The following is a 27,727-nucleotide window of genomic DNA, read 5'->3' on the forward strand; positions in this document are numbered from 1 at the left end:
TTGACAACTACTAAACAATAGTAATATACTATTATCTTTTTTTCAATCAATGATTGGAGATTTGGAGGTACGTAGTAATATTACCAAATCAGATTCAATCGATTCCCTAACGTGAACTGATATATTCTTCACGTATTATTTGATATATTATTATGACTAATGTATGTTTCAATGATAATATTCGGTAATTCATGACCAATCGAATCATTTGCCAACGGGTGTGGAGCACTATATGTAGATTTTTTTTTTTTTTTTGTCAAACAGCCTCGTTTTTTCATTCAAATAAAGCCTCTAGAACAGAGTTTACAAGTTCTTCAAACATAACAAGGGTTACAATAAACTTTAAAAGGGTTACAAAAAGCTTTAAAAGGCATACAAAAGCAATTGCGAAAGTTTGATAGTCCATAGAGGATCGGAGACGGAAGCAAAAGAGTATATCATAATTACTACGTGAGACGAAATATAACTATATATAGATTAGATGGCGAAATATGTAGGTATGGTAGAAACCGAATGAGCAAATGAACTCAGTGAGATGATGAACTTATTATTGTATGAAGATCGGTGGTGTTTATCGTGACATGTCTAAAAACCACTCATTTATATACTAAAAAATTGATGGCAAAACATAAAGTTTGAGTTGATAGCGTATAGTGACACTTCTAGCTTTAAGTCCCTTTAGTAATTGATTTTCTTGTTTGATTATAAGTGTGTACTTACTACTCGATTGCGATTGAGTCCAATGTTTATTAGCTGTGAATATGTATCAAGTGTTACACTAGACGATAAATTACGTAAAATCTCTTAATGTATGAGTGATAAAAACTACTTTTTCTAATATCTTGTCTAATCCAGTATCTTAGTAAACATGATTAATAGATGAGAAGATTCTGATCGCTAGGATTACACACTTGTACAGTTTAGTAGTATACACACATCAAACGAGCTGCATTACCAACCCAAAGCAAACATATGAAGTATATTATAAATTTTCGATCAACTCCGATATATCAATAGTCTTTTTTATTAAACGAAATGAAAAACAATAAAAACATGTTGTAAGCTTTATGATCGCACTCATACAAAACATATTTAGAATAATACTTTGCTCACAGTTTGATAAACATCAATACATTGTGACATCATATCCAAAGGATTCACCACTGAAGAAAGGGTTGAAAAAACTGAAATTTTACTCACGAGACAGGCATAGGAGGATGATTAAGATCAGCGTCCATCAAACCAGCTTCTTCTGACTCTGCGTCTTCGATTTGACCAGCCTCTTGACCGTTGTCTGTGTCAGAACCACCGTGTCTTTGTTGTTCCTCAGGTGTAGGAGTGTCTGCAATAGCATCACTTTCCATCGCCTCTGCTTCGCCTCTTCCTCCTTCAGCTTCAGCTTCAGCTTCACTATTAGAAACACCAATCTGGTTTCCCTCTGTTTCCTGAGATCCACCTTTGGTTTCTTCTTTCTTCGCTCGTTTTGCTTTTTCGTTCGGTTTAGCTTGATATTTGGAGCGGACCTCAGGTGGCAATAGTTCAACAGGGACAACTCCTTCGATTCCAAAATCAGTAAACTGTAGGAAAACAAAGACAAAAGTTTAAAATCAATCATATAGAGCACTGAGAAATTGAATTTGAAGCACGTTTTACCCTCGAAAATCCTTCCAGGTCTTGCCGAGCTGCAAACCGTAGACCTTTCCAGCAGTAAACCTATCAAAACAGTAAAAATAATCTGCCATGAGACTGATTCAATAAAGCATCTTATAAATAAAGTTGTAAGGCAAAGCAAGTAACTTACTCTGTTGTTTTTATGATGGTACTCATCTTCGATGCCAGCTGACGGGTCCATCTGAAATTTTTAGTAAAACACCAGGTGGACTAATTAGACATATTAATTACTTTTGAAATGTTGTTTGTGAATAATAAAGCAATACGTTAGCTCACATCTTCTGCTAATGGTTTCCAGTAGTCTGCAATGGCAGGGGTTCGGACACGTTGAGAATCAGTCAAAGCATTCTGTAGAGACATAATATGTTGATCGGTCATGCCATCAGAGATAAAATTATTGTAGAGACAGAATCGGTCGAGAAAGAGAGTGGAATAGCATGTGGCATCAAGATCAACAAACAGAGATGCAAGAAATATAACACATACCGGATTTTGATCTGCCCATCTCCAAAGTTGGGAGAGTTCTTTATTCCCCATTCTCCATCTTTGCCTCCTGTAAAAAGCAAAATGTAACACATATGGAGCCTTAATACTCTTCATTTTAGATTTCTTAGTTGCTTATCTCTTCAAGGGGCAATTGACTTAGAGATCACCACGGGGAAACGCTATAAATTTGTTGCACCTAATGTATGCTAATGGTCTAATGGCAGACACCCACCAAGGCATGTGATTACATTAATAAAAGCAAAGTGTAATGGTGTTTTCCCATACCGTTTCTTTTGCCCTGCATTCGGTGATTTCTCTTCTATCGGTTGCTTTTCAAATGGTGGGCATCCATCACGTTTCCACCAGACCTGTTATTGTATATATTGTAGAAACACTTAACAACCCTTGGCTTCACGCCAGAGAAATCATGCAGCAAGTAAGAGAGAAAGCAGCACACATACCCAATTCTTTTCGCGCTCCAATATATGCTCAACTGCACGGAGGAATTCTTTTCCTTTAGGCGGAGTGATCTCAAGCAATTTCTTTACGCGATCCTCACATGACTTAAGCTCTTCCTTTTAGGCCGAAAAGATAAACCATACTTTTGAGTGAGTATGCATAAACCCCCAAATACTCAGATATAAGCCAGGTTTGTCAACCTTTGAAGCAAAGCAAGAGGACATTTTCCCATTGAACAAGCAAAACACTAACCATGGTTTCAGATGGCAGATCTTTGTCGTTCTTCCCTGGTGCCTAATAGAAAACAAGGAGTCAGTTATACCAAGATACCAGAGAGAGTAATTCAACGTGCAATTCTTGAGAGATTTACCCTCAGATAATCAAACAGTATGAGGCACTGGAGAAGAATATGTCGTCGGAAACTCGAATCCTTTAACTGTGACCACAGGAAAAAAAAAAGTGTGTAAACTGCTACGTTCAGAAGTTTGTATGTCAACGTGTTACATACATTCCTACACAAAGAGATATAGAATATGTGCATGTGCTTGTGAGCATCCACATCATACTTACCTCTAAACCCATTAATTTACTACTAGTTAAGTACTTTATATTAAAAGTTGCTGCATCTTCCTCCAAACTATTAGCCTCTCCCTCTTCTTCGCTTAGTGGTTGTGCGTCAAAGGTGTTTAATACAACCTACACAGGCAGTTCAAGATATGAGGTCTAAGAAAATTTCCCACTATCGCCGGCATGACTTCTCTATACTATGCATATACATATGTAAGAGACCATGTAAAGCTTATAGCCAAAAACCATAGATCACGTACCGCCAAACTAGATGAAAATTTCTGCCACTTGGTAGATGCAGAAGTAAGAGAAGCGGGATTACAGAAATACTCCTGGAAATATAACATAATTCTCAATCAGTACCTCAATAAACTAACTAAACAAAAGGAAAACTGAGATGCTATCTCCAGTAATGATTATGTACGATAAGCAAACACAAGTTCTTTACTTCTATAAGACAACCCTGATGATAAAGGAGCAGCAGAGTTCCCTACAAAGTTCCTTTAACTAATACGCACCTGTAAACTCCAAAATGTTTTATAGAAGTTGAAATCTACAGAAATGCCTGAGAAGCAATGACATAGACAAAATAAGTAAAACGTTTTACAATAGTGTAATGGATATAAGGACCAGAAAGCAATAGTAAAAAAAAATTACTTGCCATTTGGAGGATCTTTTTCATATTTGGTTTCGTTAGATGTATTAAAAACGCCTTTTATGTTCACGGCTGTAAGAATAACTCAAGTAAATAAACGTTACACAACTTCTAACAATTCACATACAAAAGGATCATATATACAATAAATTATGAGACACCATTCTTACCTGATCGCTCAGATAAAGGAAAAAAGTGAGCCAAGAACATGAGGATTCTTCCACAGAATACCACGTCATTGGCCTGTTTGCCAGATTGTGAAAGCAGAAAAAGAATTAACAACGAGTGGATGTGTTATAGCTGCAAAAGCAGTTATATGATATGTTTGACAAAGGGAAGTAGAAGTTGGTGGCAGATAACAAACCTTTGAGAGTCGCCGGAGAAGTTGGTTACAAGTCCTCAACATTACAAGTTTTCCGCGCGCAAAAAGCTCTTGCTGCAGATAATTGCAACATCCAAGTCAAAAATACAAGATACTCATATACACAGAGGAAAATTTCCATCTCATCAAAGACATACCTTGCCCAATATATCTTGTTTGCTTTCAATATAACCAAAAACATCTTTACAGTTTTTCATAGTAGACATTTCCGTCAAATCCTCCAACAGCTGGAATATCATGCCACCTTCAACATGCTCTTTCTCACAAAGATAAAGCACAACATCTAACAAAACCAATTAAAAAAAAAAGATGGTGAGAGCCAGAGGTTGGACAAAAGTAGTCAACAACAACAATCAAGCACGAGAAAGTAAGCAATAGACACAATAGACTACAAGAGAATAAGATGTTTTATGGGCACACACTTGCACCTATATAAACGAACTATGCAAATCAGACTGCTTTGAAATAAATTGCAAACCTAGAAGATGAGGAATCTGGCCATGTATATTTTGATCATCATCATCATCATCAATCAACTGACCATACTGCATAATCTGATCATCTCCTGATTGCGCAGCAGCAGCCTGAAACCCCAAACACACAAAGATAAATCCACACAGAAACTAAATCAACAAGCATATGCATACAAGTGGAGAAACCAACAGACCACTAGCTCCTGCAGTAATGTCCGGAGCATGTTTTCAAGCATTTGGTTTTCATCTTGAGCCAACTTTGTTTGTTTCTGCTCAGAGATCATATAAGATAAAAAGACAATGGAGTAAGATCAAGTAACACAGATTTAGCGATCTACAAATAGGAATTGAAAACTATGGTAGCTGGGGATTACAAAGAGCTTACCTGAGGTTGTATAAACTCTTGAACAGTCTTGAGGGCAAAGCTTTCAATTGGAGCTCGTTGCAATATAGCATCTCTAAATTCATCCTTGACGAAGAACCACAAAGCAGGTATAAAGATACAACCACAATTATAATCATATCTGTATTTCGAAATCTTTAAATATAGGAGTCAGTGCTATAGAATTAACAAGAAGAACCCAAAGTAAAACAAAGGCACAATCGTAGAATACCATTTGCAAAAAGGAACCACCTCCCGGAGAAACACGAAGATTATGTGGACTATGAGTCGCCCAGGGTTAGACACTGCGACCGTTACGAGTTGATCCAAAATTGAAGCGGAGGCCAAAAGCTTGATTTAACAAGGGAAAGAGAAAGAAGAGAACAGTCTCATTTATTTTAGGGTTTTTTTTTTTTTTTCTTTTTTGTTGTTTACAAACACATTTTTTTTTTTTTTTTTTGTTGAAGAATTGTTTACAAAAAATTGTTCGTTCGAGTCTTTTTATTATTTTTGTTGGTTAATGGGCTTTTTGTCAATGTGTAGTTTTTTTGTAGATATTCACCAGTTGAACTATATTTTTTGTTCAGAAATGCAATATAAAATTTCTTTATTATATTAACTATTTATGTATATAATATATTTTATATTTTTAATCTACTATAGTTTTACATCAATACATTATATAGTGTATAATTTTCATTGTCTAGATGTAGTGGTTTATTATATACAAATTAGGATATTCTTATTATTCATTAAATTTAATTTAGTAAACAAATCTATTTTTTGTGATTTTTTTTTTCATTTACAATGTAGAGATAATGGACTTACATAATATACTTTATTTTTCTAATTATATGAGTATACTGTAATTTGACTTTGTAATTTTGGTTATTTTATCTCTGTATCATTTAACACTTTTGTATTTATAGTTGTGCTAGTCAATTAAAATGGTGGAGTGTTTTTCTTGTAAAGTTTGATTTATATCATTTGTTTCTTATTAGTATAGATCAAAAATCTATATATTAATATATTAGCTACTGAAAAACACTTCGGTGAAAAAGTAATTTTTTTTAACAATTTGTGTCAGTTCGGGTCCTAAATGTTTTTTAAAATTAAAGATATTATCAACAGTTTAATCACTTGGCTTTTAAACAAATGAAAATAAGTTATTATCAACAATTTTTTAGAGAATGAATTAATTAAATATAAAATATTCAATGTTAATGGGTGTCCGATACTTTTGGAAATTTGAATAGGAGAAAATTTTCGTAAGTTATATTCCAAATTTGATATTATTTAAAATAAAAAATAATTAAAATTAATGTTAATGACATGACTGTAAATAAGTTCCAACTCCATAATTTATTTGCTAAATATCTTTAAAAATGTATATATAGATAATGTAGTTTTAGGCCCATTATATTTATAAATTAATTATGAAACTATTAAACTTATATTTATACTAATAAAAATGGGTTAATACTTAATAGTGGAAACAACTATACTGATCCCCAAACATTTATGGGGTGTGATTAAATTATACTCCACTTAAAATGTTTAAACGGTAATAGTATTTTACTTTAATCGTGAGTATAATCCCTTGTTGTAACCAATTAAACATCTTGAAACTTGAACTATATATGCGCATATTTCAAACAAACAAAAATAATACTTGTTGGCTTGTGAGAGAGTCATATTTGAAATATAGAAATAGGAAAAATTATGAGAAAAGTTTGTCATAAACTTAAAATCGCGGTTTCAAAACCAGTTTTTTATCACAACAACAAATTTAAAACATTTACTCTTATGACTATCTTTTCTATTTATCTAGACCATAAAAAGTTATTCATTTATAAAATAAAATAAAAACATTTTAGCCACTACACTACACTGCACATAAACTGTCTTGTTAATATAAAACATTTGTGTAAAACTTAGGTTATTGCTTATTAATTTTCATTTTTCTCTCCAATTAAAAAAGAAACTAAAAAAAGCAAACGCCATTATTGAAAAAAAAAAACACTCACTTCTCTCTTTTAACATATCTCTCTAGTTGTTCATCTTCCCAACCACAACAAACCAATTTGCTTTGCTTTGTTTTGCTCTAGAGACTGATCACCGATTTATCGAACGAAAGAGCTACAAATACAAAATTACCAAACTCGTTGAATTTGAAGTTCCTCACGATCAGAGTATCGTTTACCTCACGATAAAACGCCAAGACTGCGCTAGCCTCTATCCATTTGGGCGCCTATATTCCCAAGGTTTTAGCGTCTTCCAACATTGGTTTCTTCTGTCTGTGTGTTGTGACATGGACGACCAGAATATACATCGCCTTTGGATTATATATGGAGCCAGTGAAAGTGTTTTTGAACGATGACATAGTCTACTCTTTTAGTGTGAGGACGAAGGCAAGTCAAGAATTCACGGAATTGCATAGAGGATATACAACGGTTTCCGAAGGGGAGGCTTGCGGCTGCACAGATTTGTTTTCGAAGTCATGGGGTAGAGTACTAATTAATTTCTTATGGACCCAAAATTAATAGGCCCATTAACGAAAATGTCGAAACATGTAAATGTTTTCTCTCCAATTAAAAAAGAAACTAAAAAAAGTAAACGCCATTATTGAAAAAAAAACACTCACATCTCTCTGTCTAACATCTCTCTAGCTATTCATCTCCCCAACCACAACAAACCAACTTGCTTTGCTTTGCTCTGTGACAAGAAGAGAGCATCCCTCCCCTCATCTCATCAATAAAGCAAATCCCATTTTCTGTTTTTTCTTTTTATTTTTTGTCTTAAATTTTCATTTTACTTGTCATTGGTTCTGTCTGAATAAATAATATTTAACAGACCCAAAAAAAATAGAAAAAAAACTTGTAGAAGAATGAAAGAAAAAGCAATAACCCCCCAAACCAAGTTCTAAAGCCTCAAATTTGGAATATTCCTTTTCTTCTTCCTTTTTTTTTTTTTTTCTTCTTTAATTTGCCATTTCCTTATTTGATCTTATGTGAGAAGAAGACCTCTGTTTCTGTTTTTTTCCTTTCTTCTTCTTCTCTCTTCCTCGTAACAGTAAAAGCTTCATCAAAAAGCTCGAAAGTGTCTTCCTTTTTTTTTGTCAATCTGGATTTACCAATCTGATTCTTACGTTTTTTTTTTTTAATTTGTTTTATCTTTTAAACATATTTGAGAATCCTATAAACTTTGTATTTGGTTCTTCTTCACGATTCCGATGATGAATCGAATTCATCTTTTAGATCTGGTTCTGTAAATTACCAATTCGATTTGCTCTGTTTTGTGATTTCTTTTATTAGAAGTAACCAAAAACTTGAAAAGGTTCGTCGCCGGCGGTAATGGATTTGGATGATTTCCGATCGGTTATGGATAACGCAGGTGTTGATGTTTGGACATTTATAGATACGGCGATTCTCGTTGCGTCCCTTGACTACGGTCAAGAGTTGAAGCGACGGAGAGATAACATCGTCGAGCGTCTCTACGCGACTTCCATGGCCAATAAGTGTAGAAACTGCGATTTCGGTGGCGGCGGAAGCGTTGCAGAAGCGGCGGTTGGTAGGGTTAATGGGAGGATTCATGAGGAGACGGAGGAGGAAGAAGAAGAAGAAGAAGAAGGAGAAGCAGTAGCAGTAGCAGCAGCAGCAGAGGAAGAAGAAGTAAGAGAGAAATCTGTTAATGGTGAAGACGATGATGATTTCGATCCGTTTGCTGGTTTGTTTGATGATGAGCAGAAGAGTATTCTTGATATCAAGGAGAGACTTGAAGATCCTGATCTGGTTTGCTAATAATGTTCTTTCACCTTTGGATCTTGATTTTGGAAATCTGAAGACTGAATTTGTTTTTGTTTGTGGTTTGGTTTCAGTCTGAAGATTCTTTGGTTGAGTTGCTTCAGAACCTGGAAGACATGGACATAACATTCCAAGCTCTTCAGGTAGTACTAATAGCTTGAATCTAAACACGATGAGGACACTCTTTGATTGATTCTTCAATTTGTTTTGATAGTTTTTTGAAATTTTAAATGGTCACGTTAGGAAACTGATATTGGGAGGCATGTGAATCGAGTTCGGAAGCATCCATCGAACAATGTTCGGAGATTAGCTAAACAGCTTGTCAAGTTAAGATCAGAATTCAGAAGACAGAAACTTTACTGCTCACTCTTATTCAACCTATCTTGATTTCTAAATTCAACTCTTTACTTCTTGTCTCTGCAGAAAATGGAAGGAAACAGTTGACGAATGGGTCAAATTTAACCAGCCTGGTGATCTTGAACCTCCGAGTTTGATAGGTAAAGAGATAATATAATAAACTCTGAATCTCTCAGAACAAGCATCATTCTTATCAATCTCAGAACAATCAAATCTGTTCATTGTAGCCGATGAGGACTCACCCGTGCAGAAAGCTCTCCATAACAGTAATCGCCAACAGGTAAAGTCCGAGACGCTTCTAGACTTTTGTTTTAGTCATTGAGCTTCATCAATTGTTATCGTTTTCTTTTGTGGCAGGTACCTGATTTCGGATATTCACCGGTTCCTCAGAGTAAGTTATTAAAACAATGACTATAAGATTTTGATCATTTCACCATTTGTAATCCGTAACGCTTATTCCTTTTCCTGTTTTCGACAGATGGATCTTCGGGTTCAAGCAGGAACAGTAACATTACCGAGCCAGAGAGAAAACCAAGACCTGTTGCTGCTGCTCCTCCACCTAGGAGAGAATCTCCTTCTCCAGCTAAACCTTCTCGCCCATCTCCTTCTCAACAGAACATGCAGGTACATTGCCAAACAAGATCCTAATATCAAATGTTAGAAAGACTCTTATACTATGTCAGGTGTGATCAATTTGGTTTTTGGTTATTGCAGAGGGACAAAGAGCATAAAGAAGTTGATTTCGACACAGCACGGAAAAGGCTACAACAAAACTACAGACACGCCGAGAATGGTTTTTTAAAACTTCCTTCTGTTTTAGTTTCAAACATTTTTAACTTGATTGGATCGTTTCCTGAATGGTGTGTATGATTTTGAATGCAGCTAAAAAGCAAAGGACTATACAGGTGATGGACATTCATGAGATCCCAAAACCTAAGAAAGGTGGATTTTTTCCAAGAAAAGGCGGCAGTTCTCAAGGTGGTGGTAGACACTGGTAGATTGAAAAAAATGATGAGAGAGGGAGAGAGAGAGAGAGAGAGTTAAGTGAAACGAGGAAGAAGATTCAAAAAAGCAAAAAAGACAGAGAACAAAAGCTCTGTTTTTGAGACACACAAGAAGACAGTGAATTCTAAAAAAAAATGTTTCAAGAATTTGGAATTGAGTTGGTGGGTACACTTGTTTTCTATTTTGTTGTTACTACGATAATTTTTTTCTTTCTTTTCTGATAAAGAACATAATTTTCTTGGATTTTTATTAATAATAGATTCGAAAAAAAAATCAATTTGTATTTTTTGTTTTTTTAGACAATGATGTGCATAAAATCTAGCTTTTTAAATAGACTGATTTTCTTATAGCAACTGATTCTTTTGTTTAATGCCAATTTTATTAAAAGATTTGACCTTTTTAATGTTTCTTCTCTTGCAGATTCACGGTTTGCAGGAAGGTTTTTTAATATATCAGTTACAGTCAATGTATATTCAATTTCTAATTAACGGGTCAGTCTTGTAAAGTGATTTTTAGGTTTACGATAGAGTACCCATAAATCAAAAGATAAGTGTTTAGTTTACTACGTCGAACTTTATCTTTCAGATTCAAGAAAGCAGATGAAAACAAAAAATGAGCAATTAAATCTTTTTGACTTTGGTATTACTAATTAGTAATTACTATAGCCTAGAGACCCGTAATGGCATTGGTTGATGATGAAGAAGACACATTTTTAATTATCTTTTTGACCGAATCATTGTGGATACGCATGAGCTGTATGTGTTTTAATCATCTTTATTAATATTTTTGAAGTATATTTTGATTTATGCTCTTTAAGTTTTATTTATTAAATTTTTTTTTACAACATTAACCCCTAAAACAATTTCATAAATAACATTGTAGAAAAACTCAAATACTAACATTTCTTACATTGACCAACATTTGTTACATTTATTGCCATAAAATCTTAACAACATCGATACATTCTGATTTTTCCAAAACTAACTTTAGCCATTAAAGTTTTACTCAATAAATCTCAAAAACTATTTTTATGGATGCTAGAATCTCTTAAATTTAAATGATATACAACAGATTTTCCATAACAAAAGTTTACAATATCCATAATTATATTAACATTAATAAATTTCCTAAACCAAAAATCCATTATAAAATGTCACATCAAATATGTTGAAAACCCCCATATAATTTGGTTTATTTTTTATTTTTTGAGGAATTACCAAAAAAAATAAAATTCTATTAATTATCATAAACTATATATATTGACATGGAAAAATTATAAACTATAAAAATATGCTAATTTGGTAAAAAAATTAACATAATTAAACTTGATAAAAAAAAACTTATTTTGATTATTTTTTTTACGCAAAAACTTATTTTGATTTTGGTGAGACGGGTTGCCATTAATCCCATATAGGGAGTTAAGTGGAATTGTTCTTTTTTAAAACATTTTTAGATGTGTATCAGGAGATAAATGTATTACTATACTATACATATACAACACGGGTTAAAACCTTGTAAACACCACAAAAATCATATACTTTGAATATTTATATCAAATACCTGTAAAATTTTATATTTTTAAAATTAATAAAACAACAATAAAATAACAAATAAATACAATATAAATTTTAAATTTTTAAAATTAAAAATATTGTCCTACGATGTACCGCGGGTTAAATCTTAGTTGTATTAAAATATGTATACATAGGCTTTTAATGCTACTTAATATTGGTATATTTCAAGGGAACAAGACAAGATTGCTCTTAAAATAATAGATCAAATTTTTTGTTTTCTTTATCCAAATTTGAAGTACTTTTTTATTGTTGTGTATTTTTAATTGAGTGTGTGTGTCCATTGAGAAGACTCAAGTGACAAAGATAATCCACCAAGCAACTCCACATCACATGTACGCCACCACAGTTTCATTAATTACTTTTGTTTTACTACTTATCTATACTAATAAAAAGTAGGAGCTATAAGCTCTTAAGACCGTCCATATAGGATTTTAAACAACCAATAGAAATTTGACATATCACTTATTAACATTTTATACAATTTTCAAGATTTTCTATATTAAGAGTTATTTTAAACAACATCATGATTTGACATGTCATTCATTAACATTTTTTAAATTTACAGAATTTTTTAGAAAAAAAAAAATTTTAAATTTATGGAAATCAAAGAACTAAGCACAATATCTCACATTGGCTAGAAATTATTTAGACAATGGTTCAGAACCAGTATAAATAAGATTAATATGCTTCCAACAACGAATGAGCAGGAAAGCTTGATTTATCATGCATCCAAGTTCAAAAGTTTTATTTGGTTTGATATGGTTTTTTATTTGATCAAATTAAAATTTTAAACAGTTTCAAAAAAATATTATAATATTTAAAAAATTTAAAAGTTTAAATATTATAAATATTGAAACTTTTAAAAGTTCTTAGCTTTTATTTTTTTTTAAATATTATAAGTTTTAAATTTTAAAAGTTTAAATATTATAAATATTGAAAAATTTTAAAAGGTTCAAATTTTATATTTAGAAACCTTTTAAAAGTTTAAAATATTATAAATATTGATGCAAAACATAAATTATCTTATTTATTTACATTTGTGCTTTTTATTTCTTATGAGCTGTAAAACATATTTTTGTGTATGATTTTAGAGATGAGTTGATATTCTTTCATTGATTTTTTATTTTTGAGTCTAAGGAAAAAGGATTGACATCGCAAGACCTTAATTTGTTATTTGAGTCAAATTTTGAGGTTTAAAGAAGAAAGATGGACGACAAACACACATGCTTTATTAGCTATACATAGGCATGACCAGAGTTACGATTGTCACGGTTAAGGTTTAATAACAATCGGTTATGGTTAGAAATTTTTATAACCTTAACCAGAACCGTTTAACAAATGGTTAAATGGTTACGTTTAAATACGGTTACGGTTCAAGCGGTTACTGTTATATACGATTACAGTTAGTTGATAATATGATACGGTTGATATTATTTGATGATATAATATAATTGATATTATTTATTTATAATTAATATGTTCTTATAGTGTACTCATATTTCTATATATCATATGATTCATATTAAATAAATAATTATTAGTATATTTTATTATGTATTTAAAATATTATAAACCAAGTAAGAATTTTGGTTTGAGAAGTTTCTAAACGCGTGGATCTAAAACCAAATAAGTATATGGATAAAATTGTCAATAATTGGGTGCATGTGTTGACTATGCTGGTAATCGTGAATTTCACAAATTTTATGAGAAAAGAAATGATTTTGTTCTTGGAGTTTGATGGGTTAACAAGTTGTGTGGTAGTCTAAAAAAGGGTTTTTCAGTGGAAGAATGTGAAGAAGTTGACGAGGAAGAAGAAGAAAAAGAGTATAACGAAGAATCAAACGGTAAAAGTTACGATGACAATACAAAATTTGACAATGAAAATGACAAGAAAGAATATGAAAAATAAGAAAACATTGAATAAAAAACACGAAAACATAGGTGGTAGCGATCAATTAAATATGAAAACGAGTTAAATTCATGATTATAAAATTGTTTCGTTTTTCTGGTTGTCAAAGAAAATGATTTAGGATATGTGAGGTCATCAGTTTGATTTGCCTCGCCTAGACATCAAGTTAAATTTATGATTTTTTATCAGATTTTATTTTATAACACAACTGATTTTTATATTTTAAAAAATTGTGTATCTGAAATTTAATTTTGTCCTTAGTAATAATTTTAATTTTTTTATGAGATAATATTCTATTACCGTAATCAATCATATATAATTTTTGTCAAAATATATCAAATAAAGTGGATTCAAAACCTAGTTTACTTAAAACTTAACTACATCTTTCAGAAAAAAAAAAAAAAAAAAAAACTTGAACCTTGAAAAGAATTAGTAAAAATTGGTACAAAATTGAAAGTTGAAACCTCCACCAAATTTTTCATTTTAGTTTCAAAGAACTTTAGCAGTCAACAATAAACTATTATAGATTTTTTATATGTAACTGTTTAATACCTAACTTATAACCAAAAAGCATGTCATCATCGCTTTATCGAATGATGAAGTTTAAATAAGCTCTATGCTTTATACATTTTCTTTTCTCCTTTTCTCATTCCATGCTTTATACCTTAACATTGTATTAATTAAGTAACCATGCCATTGCCATATTTAATAAAGAAAATCACCAAAACAAAAATCTAATCAACAAATTTATGCAATGCGATCTGCTACTAAACTGTAATTTTGAGAGTTTGAACCAATCTGATTTTATTTCGACTCAACCGGATTCCGTTTACCATAGACCAAACCTAAAACATGCTTCTACTAATTACAACTCATTTTTTTTCTGGGGAGATTCCTTAACTACAATGCTCTCTGACTCGCTAGACTTCTGAATCTTTAACAAAAGAATATGTCTTTGGAGGCTTTTGCTTTCTACTGCTGCTTACAAGCTTTCTCTCCTCTGATTTCTCCTTCTTAAATTCCTCATCTTTGTTTGTGTAATAAGAATCCAGGATTTGCAATAACGAGCTCTCTTTACCTTCTCTATTCATCATCTCTTGTTTCTTCTTCTCCTGGTTATCTTTCTCTGAACCAGAGTCTTCTTCATCATCTGAGAGTGATGGTTCATACACTGGAAGCTTTTTGTTCGTCAGGTGGTTGGTTGTTGCGTCAGAAACTGGACCGAGTTCTTCGAATAAAAAGTCCGAATGATCTTCTTTTGACTTGGCATTTGGTGAAGGAGCTGAAGGAAGAATGTATCCAGATGTTATTCTCACTCCAGGCATTACTTGAATCAAAGACTGTAGGCTTTCATGACCGAGCTTGTCAACAGCTAAATGGTACCCGTATTCCTCTAAGAAGTCTTTCCTGAAACGAATCAGGTTATACCCTTCAGGCTTTTCCACTGTTATCTTCTTTAACAGCTTCTGACAATCCGCAACTGCATTACTTTTGTATCTTTCCAGCTGCTTTTGGTCCATAGAACCAACAGAAACCCCAGCATGAGCAACGTTCTTGCCTCTTTTCGCACCATCTTGTTTCTGCGGCTGTGATTTTGAAATATCCGAGAATATTGAGCTCAAACCGTTTGAAGCATGACGGTGGCCAGGGGTAGATCCTTTGATGATTCTGAATGGTAGGGAAGAAGAGGGGTCTTCTTCAATCAGTTTCTTATGTGATATTAATAAGGTAACTAAATGAAGCATGCTTGACTCATCAAGCTGTCTGAGACACGAAGGCCCTTCCTCCTGCAGATTTTTAGCCATCACCTCCCTGACCAGGTTAAGAAATAATACACAGCATTAATGAAAGGCTAATCCAGGAACAAACTGTAGTCGTACTAAACCTAAGTTAAATATACACAATAATCAATATCTAATTCAATATCCTGCCGAATCAGGAGGAAGAGATTGACAGATTGTAAGCACCTTGTCCTTGAGTGAGATACTATAGCAAAGCCTCTTGGAGAATTAATGAAAGATTCAACATCACTCCAGAAAGACTCTTTCGCAAACATGTCGTGTACTTGAGACTCAACATTGACCAGCTCCTGATTCCCAGTAGAATCTTTGCTAGACATCGGGCTCTCTCCCCAAAACTTGAAACTCTTGAAAAGGCGACCTAAAAAGCCTGGACTTGCATCGTTATCTTTACTGCCTACTTCATCAGTTCCTACTTTTACCTCCTCCACAGACTCAGCAACGAAAGGAGGTGAGATTTGAGACATGGAATCACTTCCCTGACTTGATGACTTTAAGTCCTTATCCCCTTTGTCTTTGTCTCCACTTCCAGAAACACTTTTACTTCCTAGGAGATGCTCTGATTCCATCTCAGATGAACCATACCATAGTCTTTTTAGCTTCTGAAAAAAACCGTCTTCCATGGAAGAATCACTCCCCACAGTAAGAGCGACTTGATTCATCACCACGGGTTTGTCATTTGACTTAACGTCTTTCGGGCTGACCAGAATGGGCTCGTGGGAAATCTCTGGTGCTTGCTCTTTGACATGCTTACCATTCTCCGTTCCGCTTTCCAGCTTCTTTCCAAGTGAGTCATCTCTTCTTTTCTCAGCACCAAGATCTACACTACTAATCAGTCTTGGAGATGAAGCATTAGCAGTTTCCTTCTCTTTAATATTCTGATCAACGGCAGTAGCCAAGCCAGGACTAGAATCAAGTAGTGTAGGAGAAGTCTTCTTGGCGACAGCACGAACAATAAACAAGCCGTCACTTGCTGCAGTAACCTTAACGACATCTGGCATAGATAGTAGAAACCTAGAAAACTTCTTATGTCCATAGAAATCTTTATCAATAGCCACGTTGCTCTTAGTCAGCTCAGCTCGTAGTTCTGTAATAGGCGTCCCCTTGGGACATAAACTCAATACCATACGAATCTTGTCAACAACTTCTTTCGGAATACGACGAAGATTAACAGAACTCGAATTAGTACAAGACTCGGAAACTTCTTCAATTTTCACACTAGACGACTGCTCAGTGGTGGTAGTTGCAATAGCAAAAGGGTCAAGAAGAGGAATCCTATAGTGACCATACCAAGAGTTATAAGGACCATCAGGAGGCTGATTAAAATGCTTACCAGTAACACACTCTCCTTTGATCAACGCATCCCAATCCCACATAATCGAAGCAGCACTACACAAAACACCAGGAGCTGATGACTTGCTCGCAAGCAAGATGTTGTAATTGCTCATCCTCAATCTATGCAACACACTCGCGAACTCCTTGTCGCTAGAGATAAGCAAGAGATGTGCTGGTGGTGGGTTCTGAGAAACCCAACACATAAGATCAGTAATCAGAGATCTATCAGTACTGTTCTTACCACCGTTAGGAACATGAGTGAGACTGATCCCAGTAGCGGAGAGAGCGTCTTGGCTTGATCTGGGGAGTTGTAAGACGTCACCGAAGGCAGTGATGGTGATAGGACCTTTGATTCCGCTGTTTCTGATAGCCGCTGTGATGGACTGTGCTACTTTGTAGACATTGGCTCCCACAGGCAAAGGACAGTCTTGGAAGTCCCACCAGACCGGAACCCTAACGGATCGAGACTCTTCGTCGTGCTGAGGACGTCTTGAAGTAGAATGGCTGGATCCGGATCCGGAGCTGGAGCCGGAGGTGGTGGAGTATGGAGAGGAATGAAGGTTAGTGACGAGAAAAGCGATGGCTCGATGGGGAGATTGGGTTGTGGAGGAGGAAGAAGAGAGGCGAAAGAGAAGAGATTTGGATGGTAGAGATCTCAATTTCATGGTGGGAGAAGTGATGATTACTGCTTCCGGTGAGAAAAAATGGAGAGACTTTTTTTTTAGGGTTTTAGGAGTGAGGAAGAAGACGAAGTGAAGTACAAAGGAAAGCACTGCTTAAACCCTAGTTACTTATTTTTATTTGTCGAGAACCGAATTAAATCCCAATTGAAACATTGAACCAAAATAAACCGTAATTTTCGCTAAACCAAAACCAAATAGTGTTGGTTTAATATTCTAATTCGATAAAGTAGTAATTAGGGATTTGAGGGAAACGTCGTTTGGGAAAGCAGAGAGAGAGAGAGAGAGATGGTGACGAAGGAGCAAGTGGAAGCTTCATTGACTTCGAAACTTAACCCTATTCATCTCGTGAGTTTTCTTCGAATTGCTTTATTCTTCTTTCGATTTAATCTCTTTGATTGCGTCTTCTTTCGAAATTTTGTTGTCTGTGCGTATATGGTTGTGTCTTTTGTTTGAAACTTTTGGGGGAAAATTTGAAACCCTGATCGCCTAAGTGAATTATCTTCAGATTAGTACACATACATGTTTTTGTTTCTTTTAGAAGAAGATTGGTCTGCTAAAATTGCGAAATTTGAGATTTTTGAACTGCTCACTTGTATATCAGACTATAAACTTTAATATTTGGACCATAAAGAGGGGTAGTATGTTTTGTAGTCTTAGCCATCTTTAGGAATTAACCATCATCACTATGTGTTTTTATCTTTCTGTGTATATGTTGGAGTAGATTAGGTGTAATTTTGATACTGTGTGGTATGAACTCAGGATCTGATGATGTTGTATTAGGAACTTTGGAGCTGAGTGTTCTTATTCGAGAAGTTTTACATGTGTCAATGTTTTAATTTGTGAATTAGAACTCGAAAACCAAATCTTAGGTTGTTTCTAGTGCAATGATATATGTATAGTTTTCATTGCTTTACAACATGTGAAGATTGAAGTTACTCCAATATCTATCTATTTCTCTTTTCAATTGTTTTAGTTCAAGAGTGTGATCTTCTTGTGGAATGTCTTACTGAACATTGTTTTTTTTTTTTTTTGTGTACCAGGAAGTCATTGACATATCTGGAGGGTAAGTACATGATTTTCCTATAATCTCATACATCTTTAATTCTCCGGCTTAGGGTGTAATCTCTTGGTACTTAAAACTTTTCATCTAAACTGTTTTAATTTTTTTGCAGATGTGGTGCAAGTTTTGAGATAGAGGTTGTCTCTGAACAGTTTGAAGGGAAGAGATTGTTGGAGAGGCACCGTATGGTGAATGCTGCACTTGAAGAAGAAATGAAGGAGATTCATGCGCTTTCTATCAAGAAAGCTCAGACTCCACAACAATGGAAGCCATCACAAGACTCTGCAACTCCATCCAAAGACGCTTGAACTGAAACTCTGTCTTTTAAGGCTTCATGGACAAAAGAACAGATCATTACTATGTTTGATACTTTTTGGTCACATGCAAAATCTATTAGACTATTTTACTATACACAAAGACTCATCTCTTTTTGTCTATTATTAACAATACGAGCAAAACGATTAGTTTAGTTTTTTGACAGACCTAATAAAACCAATTTTTTAAAAGATGGTGATGTTTATTGGTTAACTCAAGAAACACACTACATAAACATTAATCTAATCTACTAATAGTACAATACCACGATGGCAACATCGAGAAACGAGTTTCTGGGTATCAAGTGGTACAGGAAACTTTATTCGATCAGGTCTAGTGGGCACCTAAATTAACCTAATATTGTACAACAAAATAAAAGCAATGCTCCTGAATAAATAAATAAAAAAAACAACCTAATTTAGCCTAATCTTGTCCAACAAGTGAAAGCAAAGCTCCAAACTATGAAGAAAAAATTGAAAAATTATAAATACAAATTGGGAAAACCTTCTCTTATTCAAATAGAAAATAATTTTTGACAAAACAAATTGTAAATAAATAAAACCAATATGATAATTTAAACAATTGTTTTTTTTTTCGTATATAGAAATGAGAGATTTGCTTAATTTTATATTTGGTAATGGCATAGTTGTATGTATGGTGGTGATAGGATTACTAAAAAGATGAAGATAGATAATAAAAAAAAAACAGTGCATTCTCCTCCCCACAAAATCATTGTACAAACAATTATCATCACTTACCTTCTTCCTAAGCTCCTATCGAGTCACGAGAGAGATTCTGGTGTGACAACTTGGCAATGTCGAGTAAGCTTATCCAGCCACCAACATCAATAGCAGCCTCAGGAAGAGCAATCTCAACAAGAACACCAAACGCGAAGGTGTTAGTTTCTTTCAGCAATCACAATGGCAAAACGATGAGTTTTAGTGACAACCCAATTCGTCTCAGACCCATGTTCATCGGCAAAGTCACAGAACAGAGCAGCTCTTGTTCCTCCACAAACGAACAACAAGAAGAAGAAGAAGTAAGAACAGTTTCACAGATTAAAGAAGAGCTCTACGAAGCTCTTAAAGGGATAAACAGAGGTATATTCGGAGTTAAATCGGATAACAAAGCAGAGGTCGAAGGGTTGGTGAAGCTTCTTGAATGTAGGAATCCGACGCCAAAGCCGACCGGAGAGCTAGACAAGATCGGAGGTTGTTGGAGACTCATTTACAGTACAATCACTGTGTTGGGTTCTAAAAGAACCAAATTGGGTCTTCGAGATTTCGTCTCTCTCGGTGATCTTCTTCAACAGATCGACATTGCTCAGGTACTTAGTTGATGACGTTTTTTTTTCCTAAGTGTAATCATCTGAATTTTTTTGGGATAAACGAAGGGCAAAACGGTCCATGTGTTGAAATTTGATGTCCGGGGACTGAATCTACTCGACGGCGAGTTTAGAATCGTCGCTTCTTTCAAGATCTCATCCAAAACGGTATAGTAATTAGTTTTGGCGTTTTTGGTTTCAGATTCTTCGAAAAAAAAAAAATCACGTTTTTGATGGGAATTGCGTTTGGTTGTTTGTTGTAGAGTGTTGAGATAACTTATGAAAGCTCAACGATCAAGCCAGACCAGGTGTGTGGGTGTTTTTTTTTTTTTTATTGCTCCTACATAATCAAATTTCTATTTATGGGAAGTTTCTTGATTTGTGACTTGCTGGAATCAGTTGATGAACATTTTCAGGAAAAACATGGATCTTCTTTTGGGGATCTTCAACCCTGAAGGATTATTTGAGATTTCGTATCCTTTTTTTTGGTTGAAAGGTAACAATATCGTTTTATTTATTATATGATTATGGATTCCTTGATTCTGAGAATTTTTGTAGATATTTAGATGAAGATATACAAGTAGGGAGAGATGGGAAAGGAAATGTATTTGTTTTAGAGAGAACAGAGTAAACCCTTAAATAAATACAAAAATAATAAAATGTTTTACATTCGTTTTTCAAAATCCCGTTTCCCATAAGAAGAAGTTGCTTGTTCCTCAAGAATTTTTTCAACCTTTTTCCTTTGATTTGGTTAATGTTATGTTATCTATGCCATCAGTATTTCCTCTAGCAGTGTTGCAGGGGTGCTTTGGCTTTTTTCTCTTTTTGGTGGGATTTTTTTTGAAACACACAAATCTAGATTAGTTTTTTTTTTTCTTTTTTTTTGTCTTGGGAATATTTGTTACAGTTTATTTCATTATTGGCATCAGTCATTGTTCAATAATACTATATAACTTACTATTTAGCTTGATCTCATTTGTGTATAACTGTATAATAATGTATAACTCTAATGGATTTTAGAGATTTTTCTTGTTCATCTATGTTTATGTTTGAAACAGTCATGGAAAAAACAACTTGCTTTTTTTCGTTTGAGAAGAATTAAGACAATGGTAACAAATGGGCCTATAATTTGGGATTTGGTTCATACACTAACTAATGGTCCTTTCTTTTTTTGGGTACCAAATATCTCCTCATACAATAGCTTTCACGTTCAGACTACAGTATTACTTGATATTGGTATGGGCCTATACACGGCCCTCAGACGAGAAAAAAAGTATCTAACTCTCCTACTTATACTTTCGAAATTAAAACATGAAATGATTTAAGCACTACTACAAACAAAGACAAATATGTCTGGGGCCTCAAAAACCTACATATAAAATGGAGGTCCCGGAATAAATTTTCGGCTTTGGCTTGACTTTCTAACAAATATATAGTACTTATAATTCGAAAATGGGAAATTCAATTAGGTTGGTCAAATCTTTCTTATGTTTAGCTACCATCTATTTGGATGGATATTGAATAATCTACTAGGACCCTTTCTCAGTTGTCAAATTCTTTGTACCGAAAGTCAGTCGATAAAGAATACATTAGATTCTTTGGAAGATTCAATAGACAATTGAAAAAATGAATACAAATAAAGTCGGCAACTACGCATTTCAGTGTTTATGAGTTGTCCAATTGGATCATTTTTTTTTTTCAAAAGTATCGATAAAGTATTCGGGGTGATTTGGCTGGACCGACCATTTCACGTCTTTCCAGTTGTGGGGACAAAATTTTAACTAGCTAGGAAGATAAAACAGATTGTGATGTTTAGACATTTGGTGATTTGAAAGAAACGAATTTCCAAAAACTTCCGAAGGCGTAACCAATAATATACATGTCCACCTAAAAGGATTAAAACGTGGAAATGATTGCTACTCTCCAAAACGTAACATTTGGAGTTGAAAAGGGAGGTTTAGATGGAATATTTCACATTCAATCCATTCTAATCTTTCAAAAATGGTTTGCTTCCAGTGGTAACGAAGGAATGAAACCTTCTTTTTAACCAACAGACGCACTATTTTTTTCTGTCAACCAACAGTTTTTGTTTTTGCTTACTTTGTCCGTTCAGGTAAATTACATTACATTAGGTCATTTGTTTTCCAACTAATCAGATCTTGCTTGTTTCCTTAATAGGTCAGATTCTTTTCTAATTTTTCCTTCTATCCCATCAATTGGCCTAACCACACGATTTTTGCTGAATCAAACATAAGCCTTCCAAGTTTATTTCTTATCTAATTCATAGGCTCAAGCATTAACATAATCACTGCATTGAGACTTGAAAAAACCGTCTCGTAAATAAAAGATTGAAACTTGAAAGCATCCCAACAATATTTATACTGAAAAAGACCCAAAAAATGAACCCAAGGACAAAATATAATATGATATTTTTTTTTTGCTTAAAGGACAAAAAAACCAGAATCATCACAAGCATCCTAAAAGAAAAATAGAATAGGAAAACAGAGATAAAACTAAAGTACAGACTTGTTGAGACATTCAAAAGGTTCTAAAGAGAATTAAGAAGAAAAGAAAAAAAAGACAACCACATAACAACAGATAGTTCAGTTCCCCATCTCAACTAGGGAATATAGATTTGTAACAAACTCACCACCACGAACCAGAGAGAGAAGAGAAGAGAAGAGAGAGGAGACAACTTAGAAGCATTTCCTGTGAACAATTGATGGACCCGACTCATCGTACTCTCCCTTTGAAATCCACATCTGATTCACACACACACAAGCAAAACAAAATGTTAGCATTCTCACCCTCAGGTTTTTGAAAAACAAGCAGAATCGGTTTTGTTTTTTTACCTGTTGGAAAGTGCTGAGGGATGCAAGGATTGATCCTCCGATCCAGACACTGTATTTTCTCTCGGGTGGTGCAACAACCTTGATCTTCATGCTGCTAGGTGCAAGTGCGGTGATCTCTTTGCTCATACGGTCAGCGATACCTGGGAACATAGTGGAACCACCACTGAGAACGATGTTTCCATAGAGATCCTTCCTGATATCGACATCACACTTCATGATTGAGTTGTAAGTTGTTTCGTGGATTCCAGGAGCTTCCATTCCGATGAGCGATGGCTGGAATAGAACCTCAGGACAACGGAATCTTTCAGCTCCAATGGTGATGACTTGTCCATCAGGTAGCTCGTAGTTCTTCTCAACTGAAGAACTGCTCTTGGCTGTCTCAAGCTCTTGCTCGTAGTCAAGAGCCACATAAGCAAGCTTCTCCTTTATGTCACGGACAATTTCCCGCTCTGCGGTTGTGGTGAACATGTAACCTCTCTCAGTGAGGATCTTCATGAGAGAATCTGTGAGATCCCGACCAGCAAGATCGAGACGGAGGATAGCATGAGGAAGAGCATACCCCTCGTAGATTGGCACAGTGTGAGACACACCATCACCAGAGTCGAGCACAATACCTATTGCAAAAAAAAGAGAACGATTTGTAAGCACAGACAAGTAAGAAAAAGAACATTACTCAGATGCATGTCTAAAGTTGAGAACTAACCGGTTGTACGACCACTGGCGTAGAGAGAAAGAACGGCCTGAATAGCAACATACATGGCAGGGACATTGAATGTCTCAAACATGATCTGAGTCATCTTCTCCCTGTTAGCTTTAGGGTTAAGAGGTGCCTCTGTGAGAAGAACCGGGTGCTCCTCAGGGGCAACACGGAGCTCGTTGTAGAAAGTGTGATGCCAGATCTTTTCCATATCATCCCAGTTGCTTACAATACCATGTTCAATCGGATACTTCAAGGTAAGAATACCTCTCTTGGACTGAGCTTCATCACCAACGTAGGCATCTTTCTGACCCATACCAACCATGACACCAGTGTGCCTGGGACGACCAACAATACTTGGGAACACTGCTCTCGGGGCATCATCTCCAGCAAAACCAGCCTGTGCATATATAAACAAAAAAACCATGATCAGAGGTCTACAAATGTACAACAAAGGACGCAGAAACATTACTGAAGCTAAGTAAACAGTCTAACCCACCTTCACCATTCCAGTTCCATTGTCACAGACGAGTGGCTGAATATCCTCACCATCGGCCATCTCTCACTGTAGCAACAAGCGAAATAAATTAGAGAAACTCATCAAGTAAATGCTACAAAACACTGATTAACACCATCACTGAATACATGCCTAACGAATCAGATCACAACTAGCTGCAGTTACCAAAATTCAATCATAGCTTAACCTACTGATGATTTTAATCACATCAGGCAATATAGCTTAGCTAAGTCAGATAAAGTTGAAAAATCTGGGTTTACAAACTCCACAGATTCACAGATCTCAAAGCCAAAACACTTGAAAAAATCACTAGTAAACATCAACGCATGACAGATCGAAGATCAAAAACAGATCAATCGAGGATACAAACAAAGCCACGAAGATCATTTCGAACTTTAAAAAAACAAGTTCCACTTCACTGAAGAAACAAAATTAAAACAACAACAAAAACAACAGATCGGACCCAAGCGAGATGAATCCTCAAACTATATAGATCTAACACATAAAACCTAATAAAAAAACTCAGATCGATCCAACAAGCACCGATCGAATCACAGAACAACAACCAAAAGATAAGAACAAACTATTTCTCATAAAAACTCAACGCATGCTTAACAGATCTAGCAAAATCGGTAGCGAGAAACAAGTGAGAGCGGATCTAGGACTCACCTTGAAGAAGAAGAAGAAGGATGATACAGAAGATTCGAGAAGCAGCGAGAGAGAGAAAGAGAGAGAAATGAAGGAAAACACACAATAGCGGCAGCAGCTAACACTTCAAGGGAAAGTGAAACGAGTATATGGGGTGCTAATATATAGCTCTAGGATTTTTCTCCTTTTTTTCCACTCTTTTTTTTTTTTTTTTTTTCTTTATCATTTTCGCAGAAAAAAAAATTAAAAAAAATCTGGGAGAGACAATGCTATGGTGACCTGGCTTTCACACTCTTTTTTAGCTCACCGACGCTTCTACGCCGCCGTTAGATTGTTTTGCGATTGATCTTAGCCGTTGATTTATCATTCGGGTTCAAATGAATCAGCCCGCAAGTCACGGCTAAGGTTGGCTTTGGCTTAGGGTTATATCGGCTCGGCTCATGTGGTTCGGACAGCGTTCAAACTTTTATTCTCGAAATAACAAAAAAAAAACTAAAAATAGTAGACAAATAAATAAAAATAAAATAAAACTATTGCAGACAAACGGACCCTTGTGGTTTCTCCCGTGACCGTTTTTGAAAATCTATGGAATTTTTAATTTATCTTCTCTATTTATTAGTATTATGCTTCTTTTATTACGATTTCGTCTTTCAGATTTCAAACTTCAAACACTTAACATTTGACGGGGTTAAGAAGACTGTTGCAACAAAAGAAAATTGAAGGGAACTTTGTATAGTCGTTTTTAGCACAAAGATAGGCGACTTGTTGTATTAGTCAAAAGGCTTCATAAGTTTCCCCTTTGAGCGTAGTCTATAATGAAACCCTAGTATGATATGTGGACATTGTAATATTATTTATCAAGAAACATGGTATCAGTATATTATATTAACTGGCCATAAATTTTAACATTAATAGTCTCACGACATGTTCTTCTGTCGATTGATACTATAGATTAATTTGGTATATGTCCAAAACAAGTTACTTGCAATAATTCAAATATTAATCACCTTTTGGAATGATTAAAAGCTTTAAAAATTAATCTTTTTGAAATAAAGTTTTCATATCCCATGTTGGAAAGCATGTGCCAAGTTCTCTTACAAAGTTGGAAAGTGGTCTAGCTTGGTTGGCAACTTAAATAATCAAATTTGTTATATGGCTACTTTTTATATATTTATCATTCTCATTTATTTTCTTGATTTTTTTTTTTTTTTGTCAAATAACATCACCAGAAAAAGAGAGAGAGAGAGTGGTAAAAGGTAAATTCAAAGGGAAGCCAAATCAGTCATCATTTGTAAGTTGTATTCCAAGGAAAGATATGTTGAGCCACCATTTCCACTTTACACTGATTGCCAAATTTTGAATTTTCTTACCGTATACACACAAACCATCGGTTATGCCTATCAGAATTTTCTTTTCGATGGTGGAAATTCCAAGATGACTCGATTTCCAATTTTTCCATTGGTGGCCATTGGCCAAAAGTTTAAACGGCCAGAATATAACGGACTATAAGAAGATCAATATTATATAGTTGGCCCTAAAGATGTACCAATTTGGGCCCATCTACGAACTCCAAGACCCAATGATCCAATTATCTTTACAAATTATCGGTTTGGTCTTGTTTGAAATTTATAAACTTTACAAGTTATAAGAAAATTTACCAAGTGTTTTTGTCTACTGGTTAATCCATCACTTCTACTCGTTCACAGTGCTGGGCCTGGGCAGTTTTCATAAAGAGTCCATCAATTGATGAAACAGCTTCATTCCTCGCCTTCTTCTTATGAAGAGACTTGTGAACTCTTTTAGAGAGTATGTGTTGAGTCTGCAAACAATTTTTGAAACACGCGTGTTTATTTGATCGCGGTTCGTTTGTTGTGTTTGTGTGTTTAAAGGTGATTTTTAGTTATGTCCTTCATTCGTGGAGGTTGTCACTTGTTAGAGGAGTTTTAATGATATAACTCGTCAGGATATGTACAAATCTTTTTGTATGCATGATCAAAGTTCGAATCAAATACGCTTTAAAAAATCAATTTGAATAGTCTTTTATCATATCCTATTCAATGTTGTGTTCTATTTTGACCACATAAGTTATAAATCAAATAAAAACCAGACCCCGAAGAAGTGCATGTTATCGAACATGAGAATTCACTATACTTGATATATAGTTCAATGGGTTATAAATAAATATCGTATGATCAATAATGTTATATCAATATATCATTAAACAAATTATTTGAGTCTTTCGTGCGAATATGTATGTCGCGTGCATTTGGATACATATGGTCAACTAACGAAAGATATATGTAAATGGAAATAATCGAGACTCGCCCTATCAATGCGGGGTACACCGCACGTGTACGTGCGCGTGGACACAAGTGCACACGTACGCATTTGGACACATCACATGCCCGCATATAAATGTATCCATCCTAAATCCATATAATACACTCTAGCATTTTTTGTCACAACGTTTTCAGCCACTTTGGCTTATTATTAATTTATTAAATCTCACACGCATGCATGATTACTATTACAAACTAAAGCATTGCAGCGGTGACCAAATCTTCAGAATCTAAAATCATTGTAACAAGACGTCAAAATTGAATAATAGTAGTAAGTTGTTATTAAAACCGGTGTCATGAAATCTTTTAATATAAATAGATGTGGAAGTACTTTCAATTCGATTTATCAGTGGGCTGATCAATTAATTAAGATGTTTTATTTAGTAAGTTAACAACAATTCAAACGTTGCTAGCTAATAAAAACTATTGCTGTTA

At 34.5% G+C, this 27,727-nt stretch overlaps 6 protein-coding genes across 14 annotated transcripts; 3 read left to right on the forward strand and 3 right to left on the reverse strand.

The window, feature by feature from the left end:
- Positions 1–1,008: 1,008 nt before the first annotated feature.
- On the reverse strand, positions 1,009–5,552 carry LOC104708129 (THO complex subunit 1-like). Of its 5 annotated transcripts, none has more exons than XM_087462777.1 (20): positions 5,308–5,552; positions 5,079–5,162; positions 4,888–4,962; positions 4,699–4,804; positions 4,358–4,503; positions 4,203–4,274; positions 4,009–4,081; positions 3,845–3,910; positions 3,702–3,748; positions 3,444–3,515; positions 3,187–3,312; positions 2,987–3,052; positions 2,869–2,910; positions 2,619–2,732; positions 2,443–2,525; positions 2,158–2,224; positions 1,948–2,019; positions 1,802–1,852; positions 1,654–1,713; positions 1,009–1,577 (listed from the first exon to the last, which is right to left on the reverse strand). In XM_087462777.1, the coding sequence occupies exons 1-20, from the start codon at positions 5,308–5,310 to the stop codon at positions 1,197–1,199; spliced, it is 1,806 nt and encodes a 601-aa protein (XP_087318903.1). In that variant the 5' UTR covers positions 5,311–5,552; the 3' UTR covers positions 1,009–1,196. The 5 variants fall into 5 exon arrangements, with proteins under 5 accessions (XP_087318903.1, XP_087318906.1, XP_087318905.1 ...); XM_087462780.1 differs by having other exon boundaries at positions 3,632–3,748; positions 5,308–5,550; XM_087462779.1 differs by having other exon boundaries at positions 5,079–5,217; positions 5,308–5,550.
- A 2,122-nt stretch (positions 5,553–7,674) lies between these two features.
- Positions 7,675–10,805, forward strand: LOC104708130 (putative mediator of RNA polymerase II transcription subunit 26c). Its single transcript, XM_010424631.2, has 10 exons — positions 7,675–8,866; positions 8,953–9,021; positions 9,122–9,204; positions 9,302–9,375; positions 9,463–9,515; positions 9,593–9,626; positions 9,714–9,859; positions 9,950–10,028; positions 10,118–10,401; positions 10,661–10,805. Exons 1-9 carry the CDS (start codon positions 8,429–8,431, stop codon positions 10,231–10,233), a joined length of 1,092 nt encoding a protein of 363 aa, XP_010422933.1. The 5' UTR covers positions 7,675–8,428; the 3' UTR covers positions 10,234–10,401; positions 10,661–10,805.
- A 3,696-nt stretch (positions 10,806–14,501) lies between these two features.
- LOC104708131 (uncharacterized) lies at positions 14,502–17,612 on the reverse strand. The gene is made up of 2 exons (XM_087462782.1): positions 15,691–17,612; positions 14,502–15,535 (listed from the first exon to the last, which is right to left on the reverse strand). Exons 1-2 carry the CDS (start codon positions 17,520–17,522, stop codon positions 14,644–14,646), a joined length of 2,724 nt encoding a protein of 907 aa, XP_087318908.1. The 5' UTR covers positions 17,523–17,612; the 3' UTR covers positions 14,502–14,643.
- LOC104708132 (protein BOLA2) lies at positions 17,608–19,011 on the forward strand. The gene is made up of 3 exons (XM_010424633.2): positions 17,608–17,885; positions 18,581–18,603; positions 18,713–19,011. The coding sequence occupies exons 1-3, from the start codon at positions 17,826–17,828 to the stop codon at positions 18,906–18,908; spliced, it is 279 nt and encodes a 92-aa protein (XP_010422935.1). The 5' UTR covers positions 17,608–17,825; the 3' UTR covers positions 18,909–19,011.
- A 531-nt stretch (positions 19,012–19,542) lies between these two features.
- Positions 19,543–21,275, forward strand: LOC104708133 (fibrillin-5, chloroplastic). Of its 4 annotated transcripts, none has more exons than XM_010424634.3 (5): positions 19,543–20,242; positions 20,309–20,407; positions 20,503–20,547; positions 20,639–20,712; positions 20,798–21,275. In XM_010424634.3, exons 1-5 carry the CDS (start codon positions 19,730–19,732, stop codon positions 20,868–20,870), a joined length of 804 nt encoding a protein of 267 aa, XP_010422936.1. In that variant the 5' UTR covers positions 19,543–19,729; the 3' UTR covers positions 20,871–21,275. The 4 variants fall into 4 exon arrangements, 2 of the variants coding, with proteins under 2 accessions (XP_010422936.1, XP_010422937.1); XM_010424635.3 differs by having other exon boundaries at positions 19,570–20,242; positions 20,656–20,712; XR_015564343.1 differs by lacking the exon at positions 20,309–20,407 and having other exon boundaries at positions 19,570–20,242; positions 20,442–20,547.
- Positions 21,276–22,639: 1,364 nt separating this feature from the next.
- Positions 22,640–25,286, reverse strand: LOC104708135 (actin-7). Of its 2 annotated transcripts, XM_010424636.3 has the most exons (5): positions 24,975–25,286; positions 24,288–24,353; positions 23,795–24,188; positions 23,092–23,705; positions 22,640–23,001 (listed from the first exon to the last, which is right to left on the reverse strand). In XM_010424636.3, exons 2-5 carry the CDS (start codon positions 24,345–24,347, stop codon positions 22,936–22,938), a joined length of 1,134 nt encoding a protein of 377 aa, XP_010422938.1. In that variant the 5' UTR covers positions 24,348–24,353; positions 24,975–25,286; the 3' UTR covers positions 22,640–22,935. The 2 variants fall into 2 exon arrangements, with proteins under 2 accessions (XP_010422938.1, XP_087318911.1); XM_087462785.1 differs by having other exon boundaries at positions 22,640–23,705; positions 24,975–25,220.
- Between the last annotated feature and the right edge of the window lie 2,441 nt (positions 25,287–27,727).

The sequence above is a fragment of the Camelina sativa genome, chromosome 8 (genome assembly GCF_030686135.1).
Source record: "Camelina sativa cultivar CO46 ecotype springtype chromosome 8, ASM3068613v1".
Lineage (NCBI taxonomy): Eukaryota > Viridiplantae > Streptophyta > Magnoliopsida > Brassicales > Brassicaceae > Camelina > Camelina sativa.

Bases quoted from the DNA above. Each gene is read 5' to 3' on its own strand.
- LOC104708132 (XM_010424633.2), top strand. From the start codon at position 17,826: ATGGTGACGAAGGAGCAAGTGGAAGCTTCATTGACTTCGAAACTTAAC. The intron at 17,886-18,580 runs GTGAGTTTTCTT...TTTGTGTACCAG, and splicing joins AACTTAACCCTATTCATCTC to GAAGTCATTGACATATCTGG. The intron at 18,604-18,712 runs GTAAGTACATGA...ATTTTTTTGCAG, and splicing joins GTCATTGACATATCTGGAGG to ATGTGGTGCAAGTTTTGAGA.
- LOC104708131 (XM_087462782.1), bottom strand. From the start codon at position 17,522: ATGAAATTGAGATCTCTACCATCCAAATCTCTTCTCTTTCGCCTCTCT. The intron at 15,536-15,690 runs GTGCTTACAATC...TAACCTGGTCAG, and splicing joins GTATCTCACTCAAGGACAAG to GGAGGTGATGGCTAAAAATC.
- LOC104708129 (XM_010424629.3), bottom strand. The intron at 3,053-3,186 runs GTAAGTATGATG...CTGTGGTCACAG, and splicing joins GTAAATTAATGGGTTTAGAG to TTAAAGGATTCGAGTTTCCG. The intron at 2,225-2,442 runs GTATGGGAAAAC...TGCTTTTTACAG, and splicing joins AATGCAGGGCAAAAGAAACG to GAGGCAAAGATGGAGAATGG.
- LOC104708133 (XM_010424634.3), top strand. From the start codon at position 19,730: ATGTCGAGTAAGCTTATCCAGCCACCAACATCAATAGCAGCCTCAGGA. The intron at 20,243-20,308 runs GTACTTAGTTGA...GGATAAACGAAG, and splicing joins AACAGATCGACATTGCTCAG to GGCAAAACGGTCCATGTGTT. The intron at 20,713-20,797 runs GTATCCTTTTTT...GAATTTTTGTAG, and splicing joins GAAGGATTATTTGAGATTTC to ATATTTAGATGAAGATATAC.
- LOC104708135 (XM_087462785.1), bottom strand. From the start codon at position 24,347: ATGGCCGATGGTGAGGATATTCAGCCACTCGTCTGTGACAATGGAACT. The intron at 24,189-24,287 runs GTGGGTTAGACT...ATATATGCACAG, and splicing joins ATGGAACTGGAATGGTGAAG to GCTGGTTTTGCTGGAGATGA. The intron at 23,706-23,794 runs GTTAGTTCTCAA...TTTTTGCAATAG, and splicing joins CGCCAGTGGTCGTACAACCG to GTATTGTGCTCGACTCTGGT.
- LOC104708130 (XM_010424631.2), top strand. From the start codon at position 8,429: ATGGATTTGGATGATTTCCGATCGGTTATGGATAACGCAGGTGTTGAT. The intron at 8,867-8,952 runs GTTTGCTAATAA...GTTTGGTTTCAG, and splicing joins GACTTGAAGATCCTGATCTG to TCTGAAGATTCTTTGGTTGA. The intron at 9,022-9,121 runs GTAGTACTAATA...TGGTCACGTTAG, and splicing joins TAACATTCCAAGCTCTTCAG to GAAACTGATATTGGGAGGCA.